This window comes from Chlorocebus sabaeus, chromosome 13 (assembly GCF_047675955.1).
Source record: "Chlorocebus sabaeus isolate Y175 chromosome 13, mChlSab1.0.hap1, whole genome shotgun sequence".
Classification (NCBI taxonomy): domain Eukaryota; kingdom Metazoa; phylum Chordata; class Mammalia; order Primates; family Cercopithecidae; genus Chlorocebus; species Chlorocebus sabaeus.
The window spans coordinates 43,070,363-43,092,808 of record NC_132916.1 but is presented as its reverse complement, the minus strand read 5'-3'; the positions used below and the strand labels follow the sequence as shown (position 1 = coordinate 43,092,808).

Here is a 22,446-nt window from a genome sequence, read left to right as displayed (position 1 = left end):
TTTGTAGGACAGGTCTGGTGTTGACGAAATCCCTCAGACTTTGGGAATGTCTTTATTTCTCCTTCATGTTTGAAGGGTATTTTCACAGGATATAGTATTCTAGGGTAAAATATTTTTTCCTTCAGCTCTTTAAATATGTCATGATACTCTCATCTGGCCTGTAAGTTTTCCACTGAAACGTCTGCTGCCAGATGTATTGGAGCTCCATTGCATGCTATTTGTTTCATTTATCTTGCTGCTTTTAAGATTTTCTTTATCCTTGACTTTTGGGAGTTTGATTACTAAATGCCTTGAGGTAGTTTTCTTTAGATTAAATCTACTTGGTGTTCTATAACATTCTTGTACTTGGATATGGATATCTTTCTCTAGATTTGGGAAGTTCTCTGCTATTATCCATTTGAATGAACTTTTTGTCCCTCTCTTTCTCTACCTTGCCTTCAAGGCCAATAACTTAGATTTGTCCTTTTGAGGCTATTTTCTTGATCTTGTAGGTGTGCTACATTCTTTTTATGCTTTTTTCTTTTTTCTCCTCTGACTATCCTTTTGAAATAACCTGTATTCAAGCTCACTAATTCATTCTTCTGCTTAATCATTTCTGGCATTAAAAGACTGATGCATTCTTCAGTATATAAATTGCATTTTTTAACTTGATAATTTTCTGCTTGATTCTTTTTAATTATCTCAATCGCTTCATTAAATTTATCTGACAGAATTCTTAATTCTCTGTGTGATTTTTAATTTCTTTGCATTTCCTCAAAATAGCTATTTTGAATTCTCTTTCTGAAAGGTTACATAGCTCTCTTTCTCTAGGATTGGTCTTGGTACCTTATTTTATTTTATTTAGACGGAGTCTCACTCTGTTGCCAGGCTGGAGTGGAGTGGTGTGATCTTGGCTCACTGCAACCTCCACCTCCCAGGTTCAAGCAATTCTCCTGCCTCAACCTCCTGAGTAGCTGGGACTACAGGTGTGTGCCACCAGGTCCAGCTAATTTTTGTGTTTTTAGTAGAGATGGGGTTTCACCATGTTGTCCAGGATGGTGTCGATCTCTTGACCTTGTGATCCGCCCGCCTTGGCCTCCCAAAGTGCTGGGATTATAGGCGTGAGTCACTGCGTCCAGCCGGTCCCTGGTACCTTATTTAGTTCATTTAGTGAAGTCATGTTTTCCAGGATGGGCTTGATCCTTGTGGATGTTTGTCAGTGTCTGGGCATTAAAGAATTAGGTGGTTTTATTTTTGTTTTTTTTTTTTTTTGAGAGGGAGTCTCGCTCTGTCGCCCAGGCTGGAGTGCAGTGGCTGGATCTCAGCTCACTGCAAGCTCCGCCTCCCGGGTTTACGCCATTCTCCTGCCTCAGCCTCCCGAGTAGCTGGGACTACAGGCGCCCGCCACCTCGCCCGGCTAGTTTTTTGTATTTTTTTAGTAGAGACGGGGTTTCACCGGGTTAGCCAGGACGGTCTCGATCTGCTGACCCCGTGATCCGCCCATCTCTGCCTCCCAAAGTGCTGGGATTACAGGCTTGAGCCACCGCGCCCGGCAGAATTAGGTATTTATTGTTGCCTTTGCAGTATGGGTTGTTTGCATCCATTCTTGTGAAGGCTTTTCAGATATTTGAAAGGACTTGGGTGTTGTGATCTAAGCTGTATGTGCATTAGGGGACACTCCAAGCCCAGTAATGTTATGGTTCCTGCAAACTCACAGAAATACCACCTTGGTGGTCTCGATTAGATCCGGAAGAATTCTCTTGACTACCAGGCAGACTCTCATTCTCTTACCTTACTTTCTCCCAAACAGAGTCTCTCTTCCCTCTCTCTTTCTCTCTCTCTGTCTCTCTGTTCTGAGCTGCTTGGAGCTGGAGAAGGGGTGACACAAGCATTATTGTAGCCACAACCACTGGGATTATGCTGGGTCAGACCTGAAGCCAGCACAGCACTGGGGCTTGGCCAAGACCTGCAGTAACTACTACCTGGCTACTCCCTATGTTTGCTCAAAGTCCTAGGGCTCTACAATTAGCAGTAGGTGAAGCCATTCAGGCTTGCATCCTTTCCTTCAGGGTGGCGACAAGTTCCCTCAGGATTCAGGTGAGTCCAGAGATCCTGTCCCTCAGCCAGGGGCTGGAGTGAAAAACCCTAGAATATACCTGGAGTGATATTGTACTGCAGCTGTGCTGGCACTCAAACCACAAGATGCAGTTCCTCTCACTCTTCCCTCTCCTTTCCATAGGCAAAGGAGCCTCACTCTGTGGCTACCACCACTACAGTCCCACAGGTATTACTGCCAGGCTACCACCAATGTTCACCTATGGCCAAAGGTCTCTTCAGTCAGCTTGTAGTGAATGCTAACAGGCCTGAGGCTAACCCTTCAGAGCAGTGGGCTCTCCTCTTCCTTCTGGGTTCAAGTGATTCTCCTGCCTCTGGCTTAGGGCAGGTCCAGAAATATCATCCAAGAGTCAAATCCTGGAACTGGGGACCCTGAAAGCCCACTTGGTGTTCTACCCTGCTGTGGCCAACCTGGTACCTAAAGTACAAGACAAAGTCCCATTTACTTTTCCCTCTGCTTTTCTCAGAAGGAGTCTCTTATCAGAGCCACTACAGTTGGGAATGTGGTGGATCTCACCTGAAACTGGCATGTCTCTGAGTCTCACTCAAGGCCCATAGCATTCTACTTGGGTATTGCTGCTGGTTATTCAGGGCCCAAGGGCTCTTTAGTTTGCAGGTGATGTGTCCTGCCAGGACCTGTCCTTCCTTTCAAGGCAGTGGGTTCCCTCTTGGTCCTGTGTGGTCTAGAAATGTCATCCAGGAGCTAGGGCCTGGAAAAGGGGCCTAATGATTCTGACTGGTGACCTATCCTACTATAGCTGAGCTGGTATCCAAGATGTAAGACAGGCTCCTCTTTATTCTTCCCTCTCCTCTCCTCAAGTGGAAGGAAGGGGTATCCTTTGGAGCCACAGAATGTGCAGTCTGAAATTGGGGAAACAGTGATGCAAGCACTCTCTTAGCTGCCCTGGCTGCTGTCTCAGTGGGTCATGTGTCCCCACACCTCCAATGGCTCTGAGCCCAGCTCTGTACTAGGACTTGCTAAGAGTTGCAGTCCTCGTGATCAAGACTGCTTTTCAAGTTTATATAGGGGCTCAGAGTACTTTAATCACGGTGGTGAGGCTTGCCAGGACTCAAGTTCTGACTGCTAGGATGGGTGATTCCCCTCTGGCTAGTGCTGGTTTATACACTCCTTCCATGGGTGGGCTTCAGCTGAGCACAGCCTGGTTTTGCTTTCCACTGTCACAGGGAAGCACTCAGTTCAACGTAAAGTCCCATAATCTTTACGCTATCCCTCTCCCAAGTACACAGATTCTCTCTCCACACCATGTGGACACTGCCCAGGTATAGGGGAGGGATGCATCTGCAATTCAAGACTGTCTTTCCTACCCTTTTCAGTGACCTGTTAGTGATATGAAGTTAAAACCAAGTACTGTGAGTGCTCATCTGATTTTTGGTTCTTATAACTGTGTTCTTTGTGTAGACAGTTGTTAAGTTTGGTGTTCCTTAGGGGTGGAGGGGGAATGATTGGTAGAGCCTTGTTTTCGGCCATTTGCTCCACCCTTTAAATACCCTTCTTAGGAAGCCAAATCTATGCAGAATGAATCTGTAAATTCAGTAATGATCCTCTTAACACTACCTGAGTTTAAAGAGGACAGTTCTTTTCTGAGGAGGGGAGTGGACTCTATTAGAGACATGGCTTCAGTTTTTGTCAACTTCATGGACTATTCTCACAATAAAAACTGTAAAAATAAAGGGAGAAGTTACAAAATTAAAATCATGTAAAAATAAACATTTATTGCACACCTGCTATGTGCCAACTTTAGGACTAGGGATATCCCAGTGGAAAAACAAAAAATTCCTGCCATTTGGCTCTTACATTGTTGTGGAAGGGTATGGACATATAGATGAAGATATACCTCCACATAGATATGGATCTATCCCTAAAATATATGTGTATGAGAGGTAAATAAAAGCCTAGATGGGTATTGTAGGAGTGCAGTGGTAATAAGTACACCTGGAAAAGAACAAGGGAGGAAAGTCAATGAGTGTGAGGAAGGGAGTGTGACCATACAGTAAGCTATGAGTGACTGAACCACATAGATAACTGGGGGATGAACATGCCAGGCAGGTGATATGGTTTGGATCTGTGTTCCCACCCAAATCTCATGTTGAAATGTCATCCTCAATGTTGGATGAGACCTGATGGGATATGATTGAACCATGGGGGTGGATTTCTCATGAATGGGTTAGTACCATCCCCTTGGTACTGCCCTCCCAATAGTAAGTGAATTCTTATGAGATCTGGTTGTTTAAAAGTGTGTGGCACCCTCCCTCCCCGCCCACCACTCTCTCTTGCTCTTGCTTTTGGCATGTAACTCATTCCATGAAGTGCAAGCTCCTGCTTGGCCTTCCACCATGATTGTGAGCTTTCAGAGGTCTCCCCAGAAGCAGATGCCACTATGCTTCATGTACAACCTGCAAAACCATGACCAAGTAGACTTCTTTATAAATGACCCAGTCTCAGTATTTCTTCATAGCAATGCAAGAACAGTCTAGTACATCAGGAGTAACAGCAAATGTGCAATGCTAAGGTGGAGAGAACCAGAACTCTCTGAGGAACATGTTGTTGCTGGATTGACAGTGAGCATGGAAGGAAATAGGTAGGATAGGCAATAAATTGAAAGTTTTAAAAGCTTAAGCCGATATTTAAAGACTAAAGCAAAGTCATTAAAACAAACATTTTAGTGATATGACAACAATTCAACATTGTCTACTATGTGAAAGGCAGTTTTAGAAACTGCAAAAATTCCTGCTCACATTTTAGTGGAATGAAAATTGTGACATAAAATGGAATAAAAGAAAGAAATACAAAATGGTAGCTCAATGGTCAGGTGTGGTAGTTAATGCTTATAATCCTAGCATTTTGGCAGGCTAAGGCAGGAAGATCACTTGGGGACAGGAGTTCAAGAGCAGCCTAGGCAACAGAGCAAGACCCCACCTTCACAAAAACAAAGTTTAAAAAATTAGCCGCATGTGGTGGTACATGCCTGTGGTCCCACCTACTCAGGAGGCCAAGGCAGGAGGATTGCTTGAGCCCAAGAGGTTGAGGCTGCAGTGAACCACAATTGTACCTTGTCTCAAAGAAAAAAACGGTATTTCAAAATAGGAATTAATAATGATTATAATACTATAAAACAATGTCAAATGCACAATTTAAAAATCTTCAGAAATAAAAGATAAATGATTTAAACTACATAATTAACAATATGAGAAATGATTTAAAATACATAATTCACAATATGAGAAATGATTCAAAATACATAATTTACAATATAAGAAATGATTCAATATACATAATTCACAATATGAGGCCACGTGCAGTGGCTCATGCCTATAATCCCAACATTTTGGAAGGCCCGGGCGGGTGGATTGATTGAGCCCAGGAATTCAGGAACAGCTTGGGCAACATGAACCTTGTCTCCACAGAAAACAAAACAAAAACAAACAAAAAACTAGGCAAGTGTGGTAGTGCATGCCCGTAGTCCCAGCTACTTGGGAGGCTGAGGTGGGGGAATTGCTTGAGTCCAGGAGGCAGAGGTTACAGTGAGCTGAGACCACACCACTGCACTCCATCCTGGGTGACAGAGTGACACTCTGTCTCAAAAAGCAAAACAAAACCAAACAAACAAACAATATGAAAGATTAAGTGGTAGAACATGTTAAGTAGAAATATGATAGAAAATATTTTTTAAAAGATCCAAATCTAACTTCTAAAGATGAAAACTACAATGGTTGAGATGTAAAATACATTGAACAAGAGTCACAGCAGATTAGACATTGTAGAAGAAAAGATTCATAAATCTGTAGGCATAGAAACACACTGAGAAAAAAGGAGTCCAAAAAAATTAGTAGAGTATTAGTAAGTTTATAGGACAATATCAAGTGACCTAATGTATATGTAATTGGAGTCCACAGAGGAGTGGGCTAGAGGAAGCAGAAAAAAATATTTGAAGAAATAAAAGCCAAAATCTTTTCCAAATTTGATGAAAATTATACAATGAAAGATCCCAAACCTCAGCAAATCCCAAGTACAAGAAACATGAAAAATACATCAAGGCAAATCATAAACTGTTCAAACCAGTCACAAAGAAAAAATCTTCAGCAGCATGAGCAGGAGCTATGTCAAGAGAAAAACACAGCCAACTGAATCCCTCCATCCCCGCTGTAGTGCCCACTGTGACTGGGCCCTGCCAACACTCAGGCCCCACCTGGGACCCAGAGTCTAGCTCCGTGCTCCCAGGTGGTGACAGAGGGGAAGAACATGTATGCAGCAGCAATGGAGAGAGAAAAGGAGGAGCAGAAGGAAGGGGAGTTGGATTGGTACTGGCAGTGGAGGGAGAAAAAAGGAAAGAAAGGAAAGCCTTGTGCTAAGGGGCCTATCAGCAAAGTAAAGCCCCCAAGATAAAGTTATTTCAGTTCAAAAAATAAAAATTAAACAAACAAACAAAAGATAAAATCTTCAAAGAAGCCAGAGGGTTGGAAACAACAAATATAAGAATGACAGCAGATTTCTCATTGGAAACAGTCCAAGCACTTTCTTTAAAAGAAGACAGTAGAGCAACACCTTTAATGCAACAAAGTAAGAAGAAAATTAAAAAAAAAAAAAACACAAAACCCTAAATCCAAAAACCAAACCACCCTGTCAACCTACAATTTTGTGTCCAGTAAAAGTAGCTTTCAAAAACATGGGTGACATTCTCAGACATACAGAAGCAAAATGAATTCATCACCAAACATCTGCACTACAGGAAAAGTTAACAGAAGACCTTTAGGCAGAAGGAAAAGTAGTATCCAAATAATATTATGTGTAATTAAAATCTGACGGGAGAGGAAGACAAAAAATATCTGAAGAAATAATAGAACAGCACTAAAAATGGTAACTACATTGGTAAATATATAAAATTATTTTCTTGTTATTTAAATCTCTTTAAAGGATAATCAACAGTTTAAAGAAACAGCAATGTATCATGGAGCTTATAAGATGTATATAAAAGATGACTGGCAACAACAGCATAAATACTGGGAGGGAGAAATGAAGGTGTGTTATTTTAAGGTTCTTATATAAGAAGGAGTATAGTATTACTTAAAAGTAGATAGGATAAATTAAAGATATGTTATATAAACAGTAACCACTTGAATAGCAAAGTAAAGAATTATAGCTAATACACCAACAAATAAAATGCAATCAAAAAAAGTCCTCAATCCAAAAGAAAGCAAAAATAAGGGATAGGAAACAAAGATGAGACAGACAGAAAACAAACAGCAAGATAATTCACTTTAATCTAACCATATCAATTATCACATTAAATGTACCTTTTTTTTTTTTTTTTTGAGATGGAGTCTCGCTCTGGGGTCCAGGCTGGAGCACAGTAGTGCGCTCTCAGCTCACTGAAAGCTCGGCTTCCTGGGTTCACGCCATTCTCCTGCCTCAGCCTCTTGAGTAGCTGGTACTACAGGTGTGGGCCACCACACCCGGCTAATTTTTTTGTATTTTTAGTAGAGATGGAGTTTCACCATGTGAGCCAGGATGGTGTCCATCTCCTGACTTCATGATCCTCTCACCTCAGCCTCCCAAAGTGCTGGGATTACAGGCGTGAGCCACTGAGTCCGGCCAAATGTAACATTTTAACCATCTCGATTAAAGGCAGAGATAGTCAGGTGGAATTAAAAAGCAAGACCCAACTACATGCTGTCTATAAAAGACACCTCAAGAAATGGAAAGGTTAAAAATAAAAGGGATGGGACATCTGGTTTTAGCTCATAGATGTAAAGAGACAGAAAGGGTGTCACTCCCTTTCTATAAGACAAAAACTGCACAAACTGCAAATTAAAGATTTTTCTTGAATCCCTCAGAAAGTGGAGGTCACAGGGCAGACAACTAACCTAAAACATGGAGAAAGACAGGAGCCTGCAGAAAGAAACAGGACACAAGCTTTGACTTCACCGGAGACAGACAGCTCCAAATGCATGTAAGGCAGTAGGAAGATTAAACTGGAAATTTTTAGTGAACCGCTAAACACCAAGTGTGGGCTAATGTGGGAGCATGATGTCTACAGGGGACTCAGACATAAAAAGGTTCTCATCCTCATGCAGGCCATTCCTCCAGAAACCTCATCAGGTTCTCATATAGACAACTGGGGAGAATCCAGAGAAAGCTACCCCCTTTAGTGGTACCAGCTAGGGGAGAAGAAAAGCAGCTACTTCTGAAATCTGTCCAGATCCAATCCCCCTATCTCCACTACAGATCCACAGATAAAATCTGCAGAGGAAGGCACTAATGAAATTCCACTGCAGCTTGGGGACAGGAATGGAGATCACTACTACTATGGGCTGAATTGTGTTGTGCCCATAGCAACTCCATTCCCCAATTTCAGAAGTTGGAGTCCTAACCCCCAATTTGACTGTATTTGAAGACATGGCCTGTAAGGAGGTAAGTAAGGTTAAATGAGGGCATAAAGATAGGATTAGTGTCCTTGTAAGAAGAGACACCTGAAAGCTCCATGACAGGTAAGGACACAGTAAGAAGGTGGCAAGCCAGTAAAGGGCTCTCACCAGAATCAATTGGCACTTTGATCTTGGACTTCCCAGCCTCCAGAACTGTGAGAAAATAAATTTCTTTTGTTTTGGCCACAATGTCTATGGTATTTTGTTATGGCAGCCGTTGCTGATAATCACCAAAAGAAAATACCAACATCAAGAATGAAAGAGAGGAAGGGGCGGAGCAAGATGGCCGAATAGGAACAGCTCCAGTCTCCAGCTCCCAGCGCGAGCTACACAGAAGACAGGTGATTTCTGCATTTTCAACTGAGGAACGCAGCTCATTGCCAGCAACGGATCAAAGCTGGACGGAGAATGACTTTGACGAGATGAGAGAAGAAGGTTTCAGTCCATCAAACTTCTCAGAGCTAAAGGAAGAATTACGTACCCAGCGCAAAGAAACTAAAAATCTTGAAAAAAGAGTGGAAGAATTGATAACCAGAATAATTAATGCAGAGAAGGCCATAAATGAATGGACAGAGATGAAAACCATGACACAAGAAATACATGACAAATGCACAAGCTTCAGTAACCGACTCGATCAACTGGAAGAAAGAGAGAGTATCAGCAATTGAGGATCAAATGAATGAAATGAAGCGAGAAGAGAAACCAAAAGAAAAAAGAAGAAAAAGAAATGAACAAAACCTGCAAGAAGTATGGGATTATGTAAAAAGACCAAATCTGCATCTGATTGGGGTGCCTGAAAGTGAGGGGGAAAATGGAACCAAGTTGGAAAACAGTCTTCAGAATATCATCCAGGAGAATTTCCCCAACCTAGTAGGGCAGGCCAACATTCAAATTCAGGAAATATAGAGAATGCCACAAAGATACCCCTCGAGAAGAGCAACTCCAAGATACATAATTGCCAGATTCACCAAAGTTGAAATGAAGGAAAAAGTCTTAAGGGCAGCCAGAGAGAAAGGTCAGGTTACCCACAAAGGGAAGCCCATCAGACTAACAGCAGATCTCTCGGCAGAAACTCTACAAGCCAGAAGAGAGTGGGGACCAATATTCAACATTCTTAAAGAAAAGAATTTTAAACCCAGAATTTCATATCCAGTCAAACTAAGTTTCATAAGTGAAGGAGAAATAAAATCCTTTACAGATAAGCAAATGCTCAGAGATTTTGTCACCACTAGGCCTGCCTTACAAGAGACCCAGAAGGAAGCACTAAACATGGAAAGGAACAACTGGTACCAGCCATTGCAAAAACATGCCAAAATGTAAAGACCATCGAGGCTAGGAAGAAACTGCATCAACTAATGAGCAAAATAACCAGTTAATATCATAATGGCAGGATCAAATTCACACATAACAATATTAACCTTAAATGTAAATGAACTATATGCTCCAATTAAAAGACACAGACTGGCAAACTGGATAAAGAGTCAAGACCCATCAGTCTGCTATATTCAGGAGACATATCTCACATGCAGAGACATACATAGGCTCAAAATAAAGGGATGGAGGAAGATCTACCAAGCAAATGGAGAACAAAAAAAAGCAGGGGTTGCAATCCTAGTCTCTGATAAAACAGACTTTAAACCATCAAAGATCAAAAGAGACAAAGAAGGCCATTACATAATGGTAAAAAGATCAATTCAACAGGAAGAGCTAACTATCCTAAATATATATGCACCCAATACAGGAGCACCCAGATTCATAAAGCAAGTCCTTAGAGACTTACAAAGAGACTTAGACTCCCATACAATAATAATGGGAGACTTCAACTGCCCACTGTCAACATTAGACAGATCAACAAGACAGAAAGTTAACAAGGATATCCAGGAATTGAACTCATCTCTGCAGCAAGCAGACCTAATAGACATCTACAGAACTATCCACCCCAAATCAACAGAATATACATTCTTCTCAGCACCACATCACACTTATTCCAAAATTGACTACATAATTGGAAGTAAAGCACTCCTCAGCAAATGTACAAGAACAGAAATTATAACAAACTGTCTCTCAGACCACAGTGCAATCAAACTAGAACTCAGGACTAAGAAACTCAATCAAAACTGCTCAACTACATGGAAACTGAACAACCTGCTCCTGAATGACTACTGGGTACATAACAAAATGAAGGCAGAAATAAAGATGTTCTTTGAAACCAATGAGAACAAAGATACAACATACCAGAATCTCTGGGACACATTTAAAGCAGGGTGTAGAGGGAAATTTATAGCACTAAATGCCCACAAGAGAAAGCTAGAAAGATCTAAAATTGACACTCTAACATCACAATTAAAAGAACTAGAGAAGCAAGAGCAAACACATTCAAAAACTAGCAGAAGGCAAGAAATAACTAAGATCAGAGCAGAACTGAAGGAGATAGAGACACAAAAAACCCTCCAAAAAATCAATGAATCCAGGAGTTGGTTTTTTTAAAGATCAACAAAATTGATAGACCACTAGCAAGACTAATAAAGAAGAAAAGAGAGAAGAATTAAATAGACACAATAAGAAATGATAAAGGGGATATCACCACCGACCCCACAGAAATACAAACTACCATCAGAGAATACTATAAACACCTCTACGCAAATAAACTAGAAAATCTAGAAGAAATGGATAATTTCCTGGACACTTACACTCTCCCAACACTAAACCAGGAAGAAGCTGAATCCCTGAATAGACCAATAGTAGGCTCTGAAATTGAGGCAACAATTAATAGCCTACCAACCAAAAAAAGTCCAGGACCAGATAGATTCACAGCTGAATTCTACCAGAGGTACAAGGAGGAGCTGGTACCATTCCTTCTGAAACTATTCCAATCAATACAAAAAGAGGGAATCCTCCCTAACTCATTTTACGAGGCCAACATCATCCTCATACCAAAGCCTGACAGATACAACAAAAAAGAGAATTTTAGACCAATATCCCTGATGAACATCGATGCAAAAATCCTCAATAAAATACTGGCAAACCGAATCCAGAAGCACATCAAAAAGCTTATCCACCATGATCAAGTGGGATTCATCCCTGGGATGCAAGGCTGGTTCAACATAGGCAAATCAATAAATGTAATCCAGCATACAAACAGAACCAAAGACAAAAACCACATGATTATCTCAATAGATGCAGAAAAGGCCTTTGACAAAATTCAACAGCCCTTCATGCTAAAAACTCTCAATACATTTGGTATTGATGGAACGTATCTCAAAATAATATGATCTATTTATGACAAACTCACAGCCAATATCATACTGAATGGGCAAAAATTGGAAGCATTCCCTTTGAAAACTGGCACAAGACAGGGATCCCCTTCTCACCACTCCTATTCAACATAGTGTTGGAAGTTCTGGCTAGGGCAATCAGGCAAGAGAAAGAAATCAAGGGTATTCAGTTAGGAAAAGAAGAAGTCAAATTGTCCCTCTTTGCAGATGACATGATTGTACATTTAGAAAATCCCATCGTCTCAGCCCAAAATCTCCTTAAGCTGATAAGCAACTTCAGCAAAGTCTCAGGATACAAAATTAATGTGCAAAAATCACAAGCCTTCTTATACACCAGTAACAGACAAACGGAGAGCCAAATCATGAATGAACTTCCATTCACAATTGCTTCAAAGAGAATAAAATACCTAGGAATTCAACTTACAAGGGATGTAAAGGACCTCTTCAAGGAGAACGACAAACCACTGCTCAGTGAAATCAAAGAGGACACAAACAAATGGAAGAACATACCATGCTCATGGATAGGAAAAATCAATATCGTGAAAATGGCCATACTGCCCAAGGTAATTTATAGATTCAATGCCATCCCCATCAAGCTACCAAGGAGTTTCTTCACAGAACTGGAAAAAACTGCCTTAAAGTTCATATGGAACCAAAAAAGAGCCCACATTTCCAAGACAATCCTAAGTCAAAAGAACAAAGCTGGAGGCATCACGCTGCCTGATTTCAAACTATACTACAAGGCTACAGTAACCAAAACAGCATGGTACTGGTACCAAAACAGAGATATAGACCAATGGAACAGAATAGAGTCCTCAGAAATAATAACACACATCTATAGCCATCTGATCTTTGATAAACCTGAGAAAAACAAGAAATGGGGAAAGGATTCCCTATTTAATAAATAGTGCTGGGAAAACTGGCTAGCCATAAGTAGAAAGCTGCAACTGGATCCTTTCCTTACTCCTTATATGAAAATTAATTCAAGATGGATTAGAGACTTAAATGTTAGACCGAATACCATAAAAACCCTAGAAGAAAACCTAGGTAATACCATTCAGGACATAGGCATGGGCAAGGACTTCATGTCTAAAACACCAAAAGCAATGGCAACAAAAGCCAAAATTGACAAATAGGATCTCATTAAACTAAAGAGCTTCTGTACAGCAAAAGAAACTACCATCAGAGTGAACAGGCAACCTACAGAATGGGAGAAAATTTTTGCAATCTACTCATCTGACAAAGGGCTAATATCCAGAACCTACAAAGAACTCAAACAAATTTACAAGAAAAAACCAAACAACCCCATCCAAAAGTGGGCAAAGGATATGAACAGACATTTCTCAAAAGAAGACATTCATACAGCCAACAGACACATGAAAAAATGCTCATCATCACTGGCCATCAGAGAAATGTAAATCAAAACCACAATGAGATACCATCTCACACCAGTTAGAATGGTGATCATTAAAAAGTCAGGAAACAACAGGTGCTGGAGAGGATGTGGAGAAATAGGAACACTTTTACACTGTTGGTGGGATTGTAAACTAGTTCAACCATTATGGAAAACAGTATGGTGATTCCTCAAGGATCTAGAACTAGAAGTACCATATGACCCAGCCATCCCATTACTGGGTATATACCCAAAGGATTAGAAATCATGCTGCTATAAAGACACATGCACACATATGTTTATTGTGGCACTATTCACAGTAGCAAAGACTTGGAATCAACCCAAATGTCCATCAGTGACAGACTGGATTAAGAAAATGTGGCACATATGCACCATGGAATACTATGCAGCCTTAAAAAAGGATGAGTTTGCATCCTTTGTAGGGACATGGATCAGCTGGAAACCATCATTCTCAGCAAACTATCACCAGAAGAGAAAACCAAACACCGTATGTTCCCACTCATAGGTGGGAACTGAACAATGAGATCACTTGGACTCGGGAAGGGGAACATCACACACCGGGGCCTATCATGGGGAGGGGGGAGCGGGGAGGGATTGCATTGGGAGTTATACCTGAGGTAAATGACGAGTTGATGGGTGCTGACGAGTTGATAGGTGCAGCACACCAACATGGCACAAGTATACATATGTAACAAACCTTCACATTATGCACATGTACCCTAGAACTTAAAGTATAATAAAAATATATATATATATTTTAAAAAAAAGAATGAAAGAGAGGACATCACTACCGATCCCTTGACACTAAAAGCATAATAAAGAAATATTACAAACAACTTCGTGTTCATAAATTTGATAACCAAGAAGAAACACCAGTTCCTTGAAAGACAAACTACCAAACTCAATAAATAATAGATAACCTCAAGAGCCCTGTATCTATTGAATAATTTGAATTTGCAGTTAAAATCTTCCCACAAAGAAAAGTCGAGGTTGAGATGGCTTTGCTGGTGAGTTCTAATGAATATTTTAAAAAGAAATACCATTTTGGCTGGGCACGGTGGCTCACGCCTGTTATCCCAACACTTTAGAAGGCCAAGCCAGGCAGACTGCTTGAGCCCAGGAGTTTGAGAGCAGCCTGGACAACACAGTGAAACACTGTCTCTACAAAAAAATACAAAAAAATTTTAACCAGGTGTGGTGGTGCATGCCTGTAATCCCACCTGTTTGGGAGGTTGAGGTGGGAGGATCACTTGAACCCAGGAAGCTGAGGCTGCAGTGAGCCATGTTTGTGCTGCTGCGCTTCAGTGTGGGTGACAAAGTGAGACCATCTCGGAAAAAAAAAAAAAAAAAAGAAATACCGATTTCACATACATTCTTCCAGAAATAAAACAGAAAGGAATAGCTTTCAACATTACCCTGATACCAAAACAAGGTAAAGATGTTACAACAACAAAAAATTAGACCAATATGCCAAACATACATGCAAAATTGATGTGTGTTCTCACTCATAAGTGGGAGCTGAACAATGAGAACACATGGACACAGAGAGGGTAACATCACACACTGGGGCCTGTCAGGGGGTAGCGGGGGTGGTTGGGGAGGGAAGGCATTAGAAGAAATACCTAATGTAGATGATGGGTTGATGGGTGCAGCAAACCACCATGGCACGTGTATACCTATGTAACAAACCTGCACCTCCTGGGTTCAAGCAATTTTCCTCCCTCAGCCTCCCAAGTAGCTGGGACTACAGGCGCGTGCCACCACGCCCAGCTAATTTTTGTTTTTGTATTTTTAGTAGAGATGGGGTTTCACCATATTGGCCAGGACGGTCTCAATCTCTTGACCTCATGATCCACCCGCCTTGGCCTCCCAAAGTGCTGGGATTCCAGGCGTGAGTCACTGCACCCAGCCATAAAATTCATCCTTTTTATAAGGACACAAGTCATATTGGATTACTGCCCATCCTAATTCCTAATTTTATCTCAATTATCTCTATAAAGACCTTATTTCCAAACAAGTGACACTCAAAGGGACTGGGGATTATAACTTCAATATATCTTTTTTGGAGGGATACAATTCAATCTATATATAAAATATGAAACTAAAAGAAAAAAAAAACAAAGCAATCATTTCCACAGATGTAGAAAAGCCTTAATGAAATCCAACATTCATTCTTGATAAAAGTTCTTAAATCTTCCTCCATCTTGATAAAGGCCATCTACAAAAAACCCTGGGCTAATATCCATATTTGAGAGTAAAAGACTGATAACTTTCCCTCTAAGATCAGAAGCAAGGAAAGAACGTCTGGTCTCATCACTTTTATCCAACGGTATACTCAAGCTTCTAGTCAGTGCAAAAAGACAAGAAAAAGAAATAAAAGGCCTCCAGAATAGGAAGGAAGTAAAACTGTCTTTATTCATAGATAACAAATCCTGAATATATAGAAAATCTAGCAAAATCCACAAAAAAAGCTGCTAGAACTCATAAGTGGTTTTTACAAAATGGCAAGTACAAGATTAATATTAAAAAATCAATTATACCAGCCTGGGCAACATAGTGAGACCCTATCTCTACAAAAATACCAAAATATTAGCCAGGTGTGGTGGCGCACACCTATAATTCCAATGTATTAGTCTGTTTTTGCACTGCTATAAAAAACTAACTGAGACTGGGCAATTTATGACAAAAAGAGGTTTAATTGACTCACAGTTCTGCAGGCTTAATAGAAAGCATGACTAGGAGGCCTCAGGAAACATATTCATGGCAGAAGACAAAGGGGAAGCAAGCACATCTTACCATGGCAGAGCAGGAGAGAGAGAATGAGTGAGGGGGAAGTGCCAGACACTTTCAAAAAATCCAATCTCATGAGAACTCACTATCACAAGAATAGTGAGGGGGAAGTTTGCCCCATGATTCAATCACCTCCCACCAGACTCCTGGGGATTATAATTTAGGGTGAGATTTGGGTGGGGACACACAGTCAAACCATATCACCCAGCTACTCAGGGGGCTGAGGCAGGAGGATTGCTTGAACCTGGGAGACAGAGGTTGCAGTGGGCCACGATCCCACCACTGCACACAAGCCTGAGCAACAGAGCAAGAACCTGTAACAACAACAGCAGCAGCAGCAGCAGCAACAAAAACAAAACCCCCAATCATATTTTTACATACTATCTGACATAGTTGGAGTATTTCTCCCTTCCAAATCTCATCTTAATATCGGATCCCAAGTGTGGGGCCTAGTTGGAGGTGTCTGGGTCACAAGGGCAGATCCTTCAGGAAAACTTAGCGCTGCCACTGCATAATGAGTGAGTTCTCACTCTGTTAGTTGCCTCCAGAGCTGACTGTTGAAAAGAGCCTGACCACTACCTCCCCTTTCTCTTGCTTCTCCTCTGGCCATGTGATCTGCACAGGCAGCCTCCCCTTCACTGGTGGAAGCAGCCTGAAGCCCTCACCAGAAGCAGCCTGCAGGAGTGTAAGCCAAATAAACCTCTTTTATTTGTAAATTATTCAGTCTCAGGTATTCCTTTTTAGCAACTCAGACTAAGACACTATCAAAGAAAACTGAAAATTGAAAATTTAAAAGGTCATTTACATAATATCAAGAAGTATATGTTCCTCCCATCCTTAGATTTATGGATAAATCTGACATAGGGTGATACGGTTTGGCTGTGTCCCTGCCCAAATCTCATTTTGAACTGTAGTTACCATAATCCCCAGGTGTTGTGGGAGGGAGCCGGTGGGAGGTAACTGAATCATGGGGGTGGCTATTCCCATGCTGTCCTCTGATAGTGAGATCTCACAAGATCTGATGGTTTTATAAAGGGCTTTTCCCTCTTTGCTCCGCACTTCTCCTTCCTGCAGCCCTGTGAAGAAGGACGTTTGCTTCCGCTTCTGCCATGATTTTAAGTTTCCTGAAGCCTCCCCAGCCATGCTGAACTGTAAGTCAATTAAACGTCTTTCCTTTATAAATAACCCAGTCTCAGGTATGTCTTTATTAGCAGTGTGAGAATGGACTATATACGGCTAGACCTGACAAAAGATCAAAACATTTGCTGAATGAAGTAACAACGAAATAAATGAAGAAGCTTACTTTGTTTAAGGGTCATAACTCAATATTGTTAACATGTAAATTATTCTCATATGGACCTATAAACGAAATGTGACTTCAATCACAATCGCAACTTTTTAAAGTGACAAGCCGATTTTAGTAGTCATATGAAAACCCAAGGGATTAGATGAACCAAAACATTTTTGAAAAAGAACAAGAAATTGGAGGCCAAACACGATCTGATTTTAAGACTTTTATGAATCTACAGGAATCAAGACAATGTGGTATTTATGTAGAGAGAAATAGAATAAATTGTCGGAACAGAATACAAAGTCTAAGAATAGACCCACAACTGATGCTTTAGGGACAACTGATTTTTAACATAGGTGCAAAAGCTATTCAGGGAGAAAAAGAAAGCTCTCTGAACAAATGACACTATTCATATGCAAAAAAATGACCTAAGATCCATACTTTGCACCACAAACAGAAATTAGCTCTAATTAGATCACAGACCTCAATATAAAACCTAAAATTCTAAAACTTGGGTCAGAAAATACAGAAGAGATCCTCTGTGTCCTTGGGTTAGGCAAATTCCTCGGACAGACAAAAAACAAACCCTAAGATCCAATCTGAGCCGCCGCACAGCCCTGCTCTCTCCACTCAGCCTGAAGTCACCGCTCGGGTCCCGCCCCTCTCCCCACCCGGGACCCTCCTGGCCCCGCCCCAATCCGCCCGCTCCGCCCCGCCCCGCTGTCTCGTCTCCACCCGGAAGAGCCGCCTGGGCAGGGAAGTTGAGGCGGTGCGCGGCCCGGCGTCGGTCGGGAGCGCAGGCCAGGCAGAACCGCAGGCGCTAGGCCGCCCGACAGAGCCCGCGCGTCCCCGTAGCCGGTGGCGCCTCGAGCGGCCACGCGCACGCGCGCACCCCGCCCCACCAGCCTTCTAGCGCCAGAGACGAACCCGCCACCTGGCTGGAGCTCTCTGGGCCCCTCGGCCTCGGGAGCAGCGCGTCCCCGGCGACTTCTGGCACAACCAGTAAGTGATAGCCGCCTCTTCCTTTCGCGGTTATGTTTTTCTCCAATTCGTCCCAAGTCTCGTTCACGTTTCATTACTTAAAAAACTATTCAACTCCGGGACCGGACAGGCACGGGAGCTGCCCGAGAGAAGAGCCCGGGAAGTGTCAGAGACTGCCAAGGTGTCGTGGGGCAGGGGTTGCGCGCAGAGACCCTCTGAATTAGAAAGTTTGGAAAGCATGCCTCCAAAACCGAGCGACTCCACGTTTGCCAGTCGCCCCTGGGGCAGCCGAGTGGCGGGGAGAAGGCGCGAAATGGCGCGCTCCCGCAGTGAGAGGGGCGGAGGGAGTGGGGCGGGGCCGAGGGCGCGCGCCGGCCAGCCCGCGCGGAGAGGGCGGGGCTCCCGGCAGGTGCAGGCGGGCGGGGCGGGTCTGCAGCGATTCCGGAGACAGCTGGGGGATGTCAGTGCAGTTAGGCACTCTCCTCTTCTTTTCGACGCTTCGCTGTGATCAAGAGGACAAAGTAAAGCAAATGATTGTATTTTGACCCCAAATATTCAATAAGAAAAGGAAAGAGAACGTGAAGGTTGTGAAATGACCCTTCTCAAAACAAAAAGTGCCTCCAGTGTGTATCTGGGTGGGTAGTAGGTGCGTTGAGTTAGCAAAGTGCTTGTAGCACAGTTGATTAGACAGTTTTGCGTAGATGTTGAAAGGGAATGAAGAAAGATGGTCCATACAACCATAGAAATGCTGGCCTAACTAGGCAAAATTTAATCTAACGTTAAAATTTTAATTTGAACGTTGAATTCTGCTGCTGCCCTTTTCCTGCCTTGTGTGGAGCTGTTTTTCAAATTGCTAAATTTGTGGCTCTAAACATAATATGCTTTAATAAAATCATAGTGATTCTCTCGTAGCCACTCTTGGGAGTCCAGATTTTTTTTTTTTTTTTTTTTTGCAAAGTCCACATTGTGGAAATATTCCTTCCCAAGTACTTTTTCTGCTTTACACTTGGCTGAATTTATATTGCTTAACCAAAAACAAATTACCGTGGAGGCCATAATTTATTTTCACTCATTGTCTTGGATATACATTTACTCATTCTTACTCTCACCCTGGCCTCCTATAGTTGTCAGGATTCTTGACCTAACTGTTGTATATACTTCATACACCTTTCACACCTTGCGGAATAGCAGGTTCTCAGAGAAAGCAAAATATAGCAGACAGCATGTATAACACATACTTTGGATGATAAACTGCGAACTTTATAGCAATCTCTTTTAATATTCGTATTTGTAGAGCCCAGTACAATAAATGTTGGACAAATGAAATAAGTCAAATTTAAGTACACCTCTTCTCCAGTGCTCAATTTCTTTCCAAACCAAATAAGTATTTCTTATTTGGACAGATTGTTTGTAACTGTCCAGTTACCTGGGATCGTCACCTTATTTAAATTTAACCTCCCTCTCCTTTGTGCTCCTATTCATATTGCATTTTTGACCACTGATAATAGCACTGTTTCATTTTATTTGTCCCTTGGATCTCTGAGGACATAGAGAACCTTTTACTGTACTTTTCATTTGCCGGCATAGTGCCTTGTACATGGTAGATATTAGGAAATGGACATTGAATTGGGTTTATACATGTATAATTTGTTATCTGTCTGTATACATGAAAATAGAATGGGGGTAGGTGCTTTTTGTCTGTAGATACATACTTTTTAATGGAGTGCCAGGGGATTGAGTTAAAGTAATGGTATATGCTGTATTTATTTTCAATAATACTTTTTTATTATTTGAAAACTCAGTGTTTTTTCTCCTTCCTATGTTTATCTGTTTTCTTTACATTGTTGACAGCTGTTTCTGCAGAACCCAGTAGATTTCCTAGGGTAAGAAAGAGAAAGAAGGAAACAAATTCACTTCCAAATATGAATTTCTAAAGACAGTCTGTTAATTATTCATGTCAGAACTGGCTGTCAATTTGATTAATGGTATGTGTTTCTGTTACATAACAGAATACACATGAGTGTGTGTGTATAACTAAAGAGAGAGAGTGAGAGAGCACAAAAGAATGATACTGTGTTCATATAAACAAATCCTAGAACCAGGACTCTTGCAAAGAACTCCACTGTTACTGACTTAAGCCAAAAGATATGTTTCAGATTTTATACTTGAGAGCAAATGTGTGAGTATGGAATGTGGCCTCTTACATATATTATGTAAAATAAATACAATTATATGTCATTTAGTGGTTGGGATACATTCTGAGAAATTTGTCATCAGGTGATTTTGTCCTTGTGTGAACATCATAGAGTATATTTACACAAATCTAGATGGTACAGCCTACTACACACCTAGGCTATATGGCATAGCCTATTGCTCTTAGGCTACAAACCTGTACATCATATTATTATACTGAATATTGTACGCAGTTGTAACACAATGGTATTTATGTATCTAAACAGAGAAAAGGTACAATAAGGATACAGTATTATAATCTTATGAGACCACTTTTGTAAGTGCAGTCCGGAAATGTTACTAGGTGCATGCCTGTATATTAATGCAGGGTTAACATGAAGGAAATTTTGGGAAAAGATATGGGAAATGCTTTGAACTATTTCTGATTTTGATAATCAGTACCAACATAGTTCTTTGACTTACGTTTGACTTCACTCATTTTTAAAGTACATGTACTGTGACTGTAACAGATAATTCAGATTTCATTAAGATTTGAATTCAGATATTATTTTATGATAATAGTATGACCCAAAGCCAGTGTGATTTATAACCAATCGTTTTTGTTAAATTGTGTGTATGTCTTGAATATCAAATATATAATATGATCCTTTTTTTTTCTTTAGTTACCTAGATTCAAGATGAATAGCGATCAAGTTACACTGGTTGGTCAAGTGTTTGAGTCATATGTTTCGGAATACCATAAGAATGATATTCTTCTAATCTTGAAGGAAAGAGATGAAGATGCTCATTACCCAGTTGTGGTTAATGCCATGACTCTGTTTGAGACCAATATGGAAATCGGGGAATATTTCAACATGTTCCCCAACGAAGTGCTTACAGTTTTTGACAGTGCACTGCAAAGGTCAGCCTTGACAATTCTCCAGTCCCTTTCTCAGTCTGAGGGTGTTTCCATGAAACAGAATCTTCATGCGAGGATATCAGGTAAATCACTTAAGGATTTTACTGTCTTGCTATCTTCTAGAAAGACTTTGAGAAAATATACTAGATTGAGAACACTAAGAAATAATTGATATTTATACTTAAAATATGTATCTGTTATGTAGTTGATGGTCACTTCTTTTAGAGCAGAATAATAATTGTGTTCTGTGGGCATGAAGTATGAGTCATGCCCACTGAGGGGAGGGAGAATGTGTGGAGACAGCAGTATACTTGTGTGTCTATGTATTTCCACATCTGTGTATAAAATGGTAATTCAAAACAGCTTTATGAGCTTTTATGGTTACTAACAATAAAATAACTGGTAATACAAAGAATTAGAAAAGTGATAGATCTTGTCCAGGGATCTTCAAAACTGTTTTAGGAAATTCGTTATTTTTATATATCAGTATTAGCATTGTGCTGTCTACCTACCAGTTACTCGATACATTTTTGTTGAATGCATGACAGATTAAGGATTTTAATTGTTAATCAACTGCAGTGGAGCAATCAGCAGCTTGTGGTGGCAAAGCTGTGTCCTTGAATTCCTGCCTCTAGGAGTTATTGCCCCTCACTTTCTGTTTTAAAAGTGATTTTTTAGCAGGATGGATAGAGTTGAATTAAGAATTTTAGAAAAAAGTGACACTATAGTGTAACAATTTTTATTTAGTTGATTGCATGGGAATAATTTCTTGGAAGCTATGGTGTGGTGAAAGAGAAGAATTGGATTTAAAGGCTACATGCCTAACCTGGGAAACTTAGTAAGTTATTTTATCTCACTGAGCCTCAGTTTCTCAAATGCAAACTGCTTCCAGAGTCCCTGTCAACCCCCCAATTAAAACAAAATTTAAATATGCCATTATTGTATAACTTAATAGAGGCTGGTACAGCTTCATTCTATTTACGTGGAAGAAAGATTTGGTAAAATTAAAAGCAGGTCCAGAATATTGAGGGCAGTCTGTTATTAAGTTGGAGACCATACACACCCT

At 40.9% G+C, this 22,446-nt stretch overlaps 1 protein-coding gene across 3 annotated transcripts in view; it reads left to right on the top strand.

The window, feature by feature from the left end:
* Positions 1-18,039: 18,039 nt before the first annotated feature.
* Positions 18,040-22,446, top strand: part of MCM9 (minichromosome maintenance 9 homologous recombination repair factor) — a 119,803-nt gene continuing 115,396 nt past the window's right edge. For all 3 annotated transcript variants that reach the window (XM_008007218.3, XM_038000975.2, XM_008007217.3), the window contains exons 1-2: positions 18,040-18,310; positions 21,145-21,463. In XM_008007218.3, coding sequence (XP_008005409.3) covers positions 21,160-21,463 — 304 coding nt within the window. In that variant the 5' untranslated portion in view covers positions 18,040-18,310; positions 21,145-21,159. The remainder of the gene's footprint in view (positions 18,311-21,144; positions 21,464-22,446) is intronic.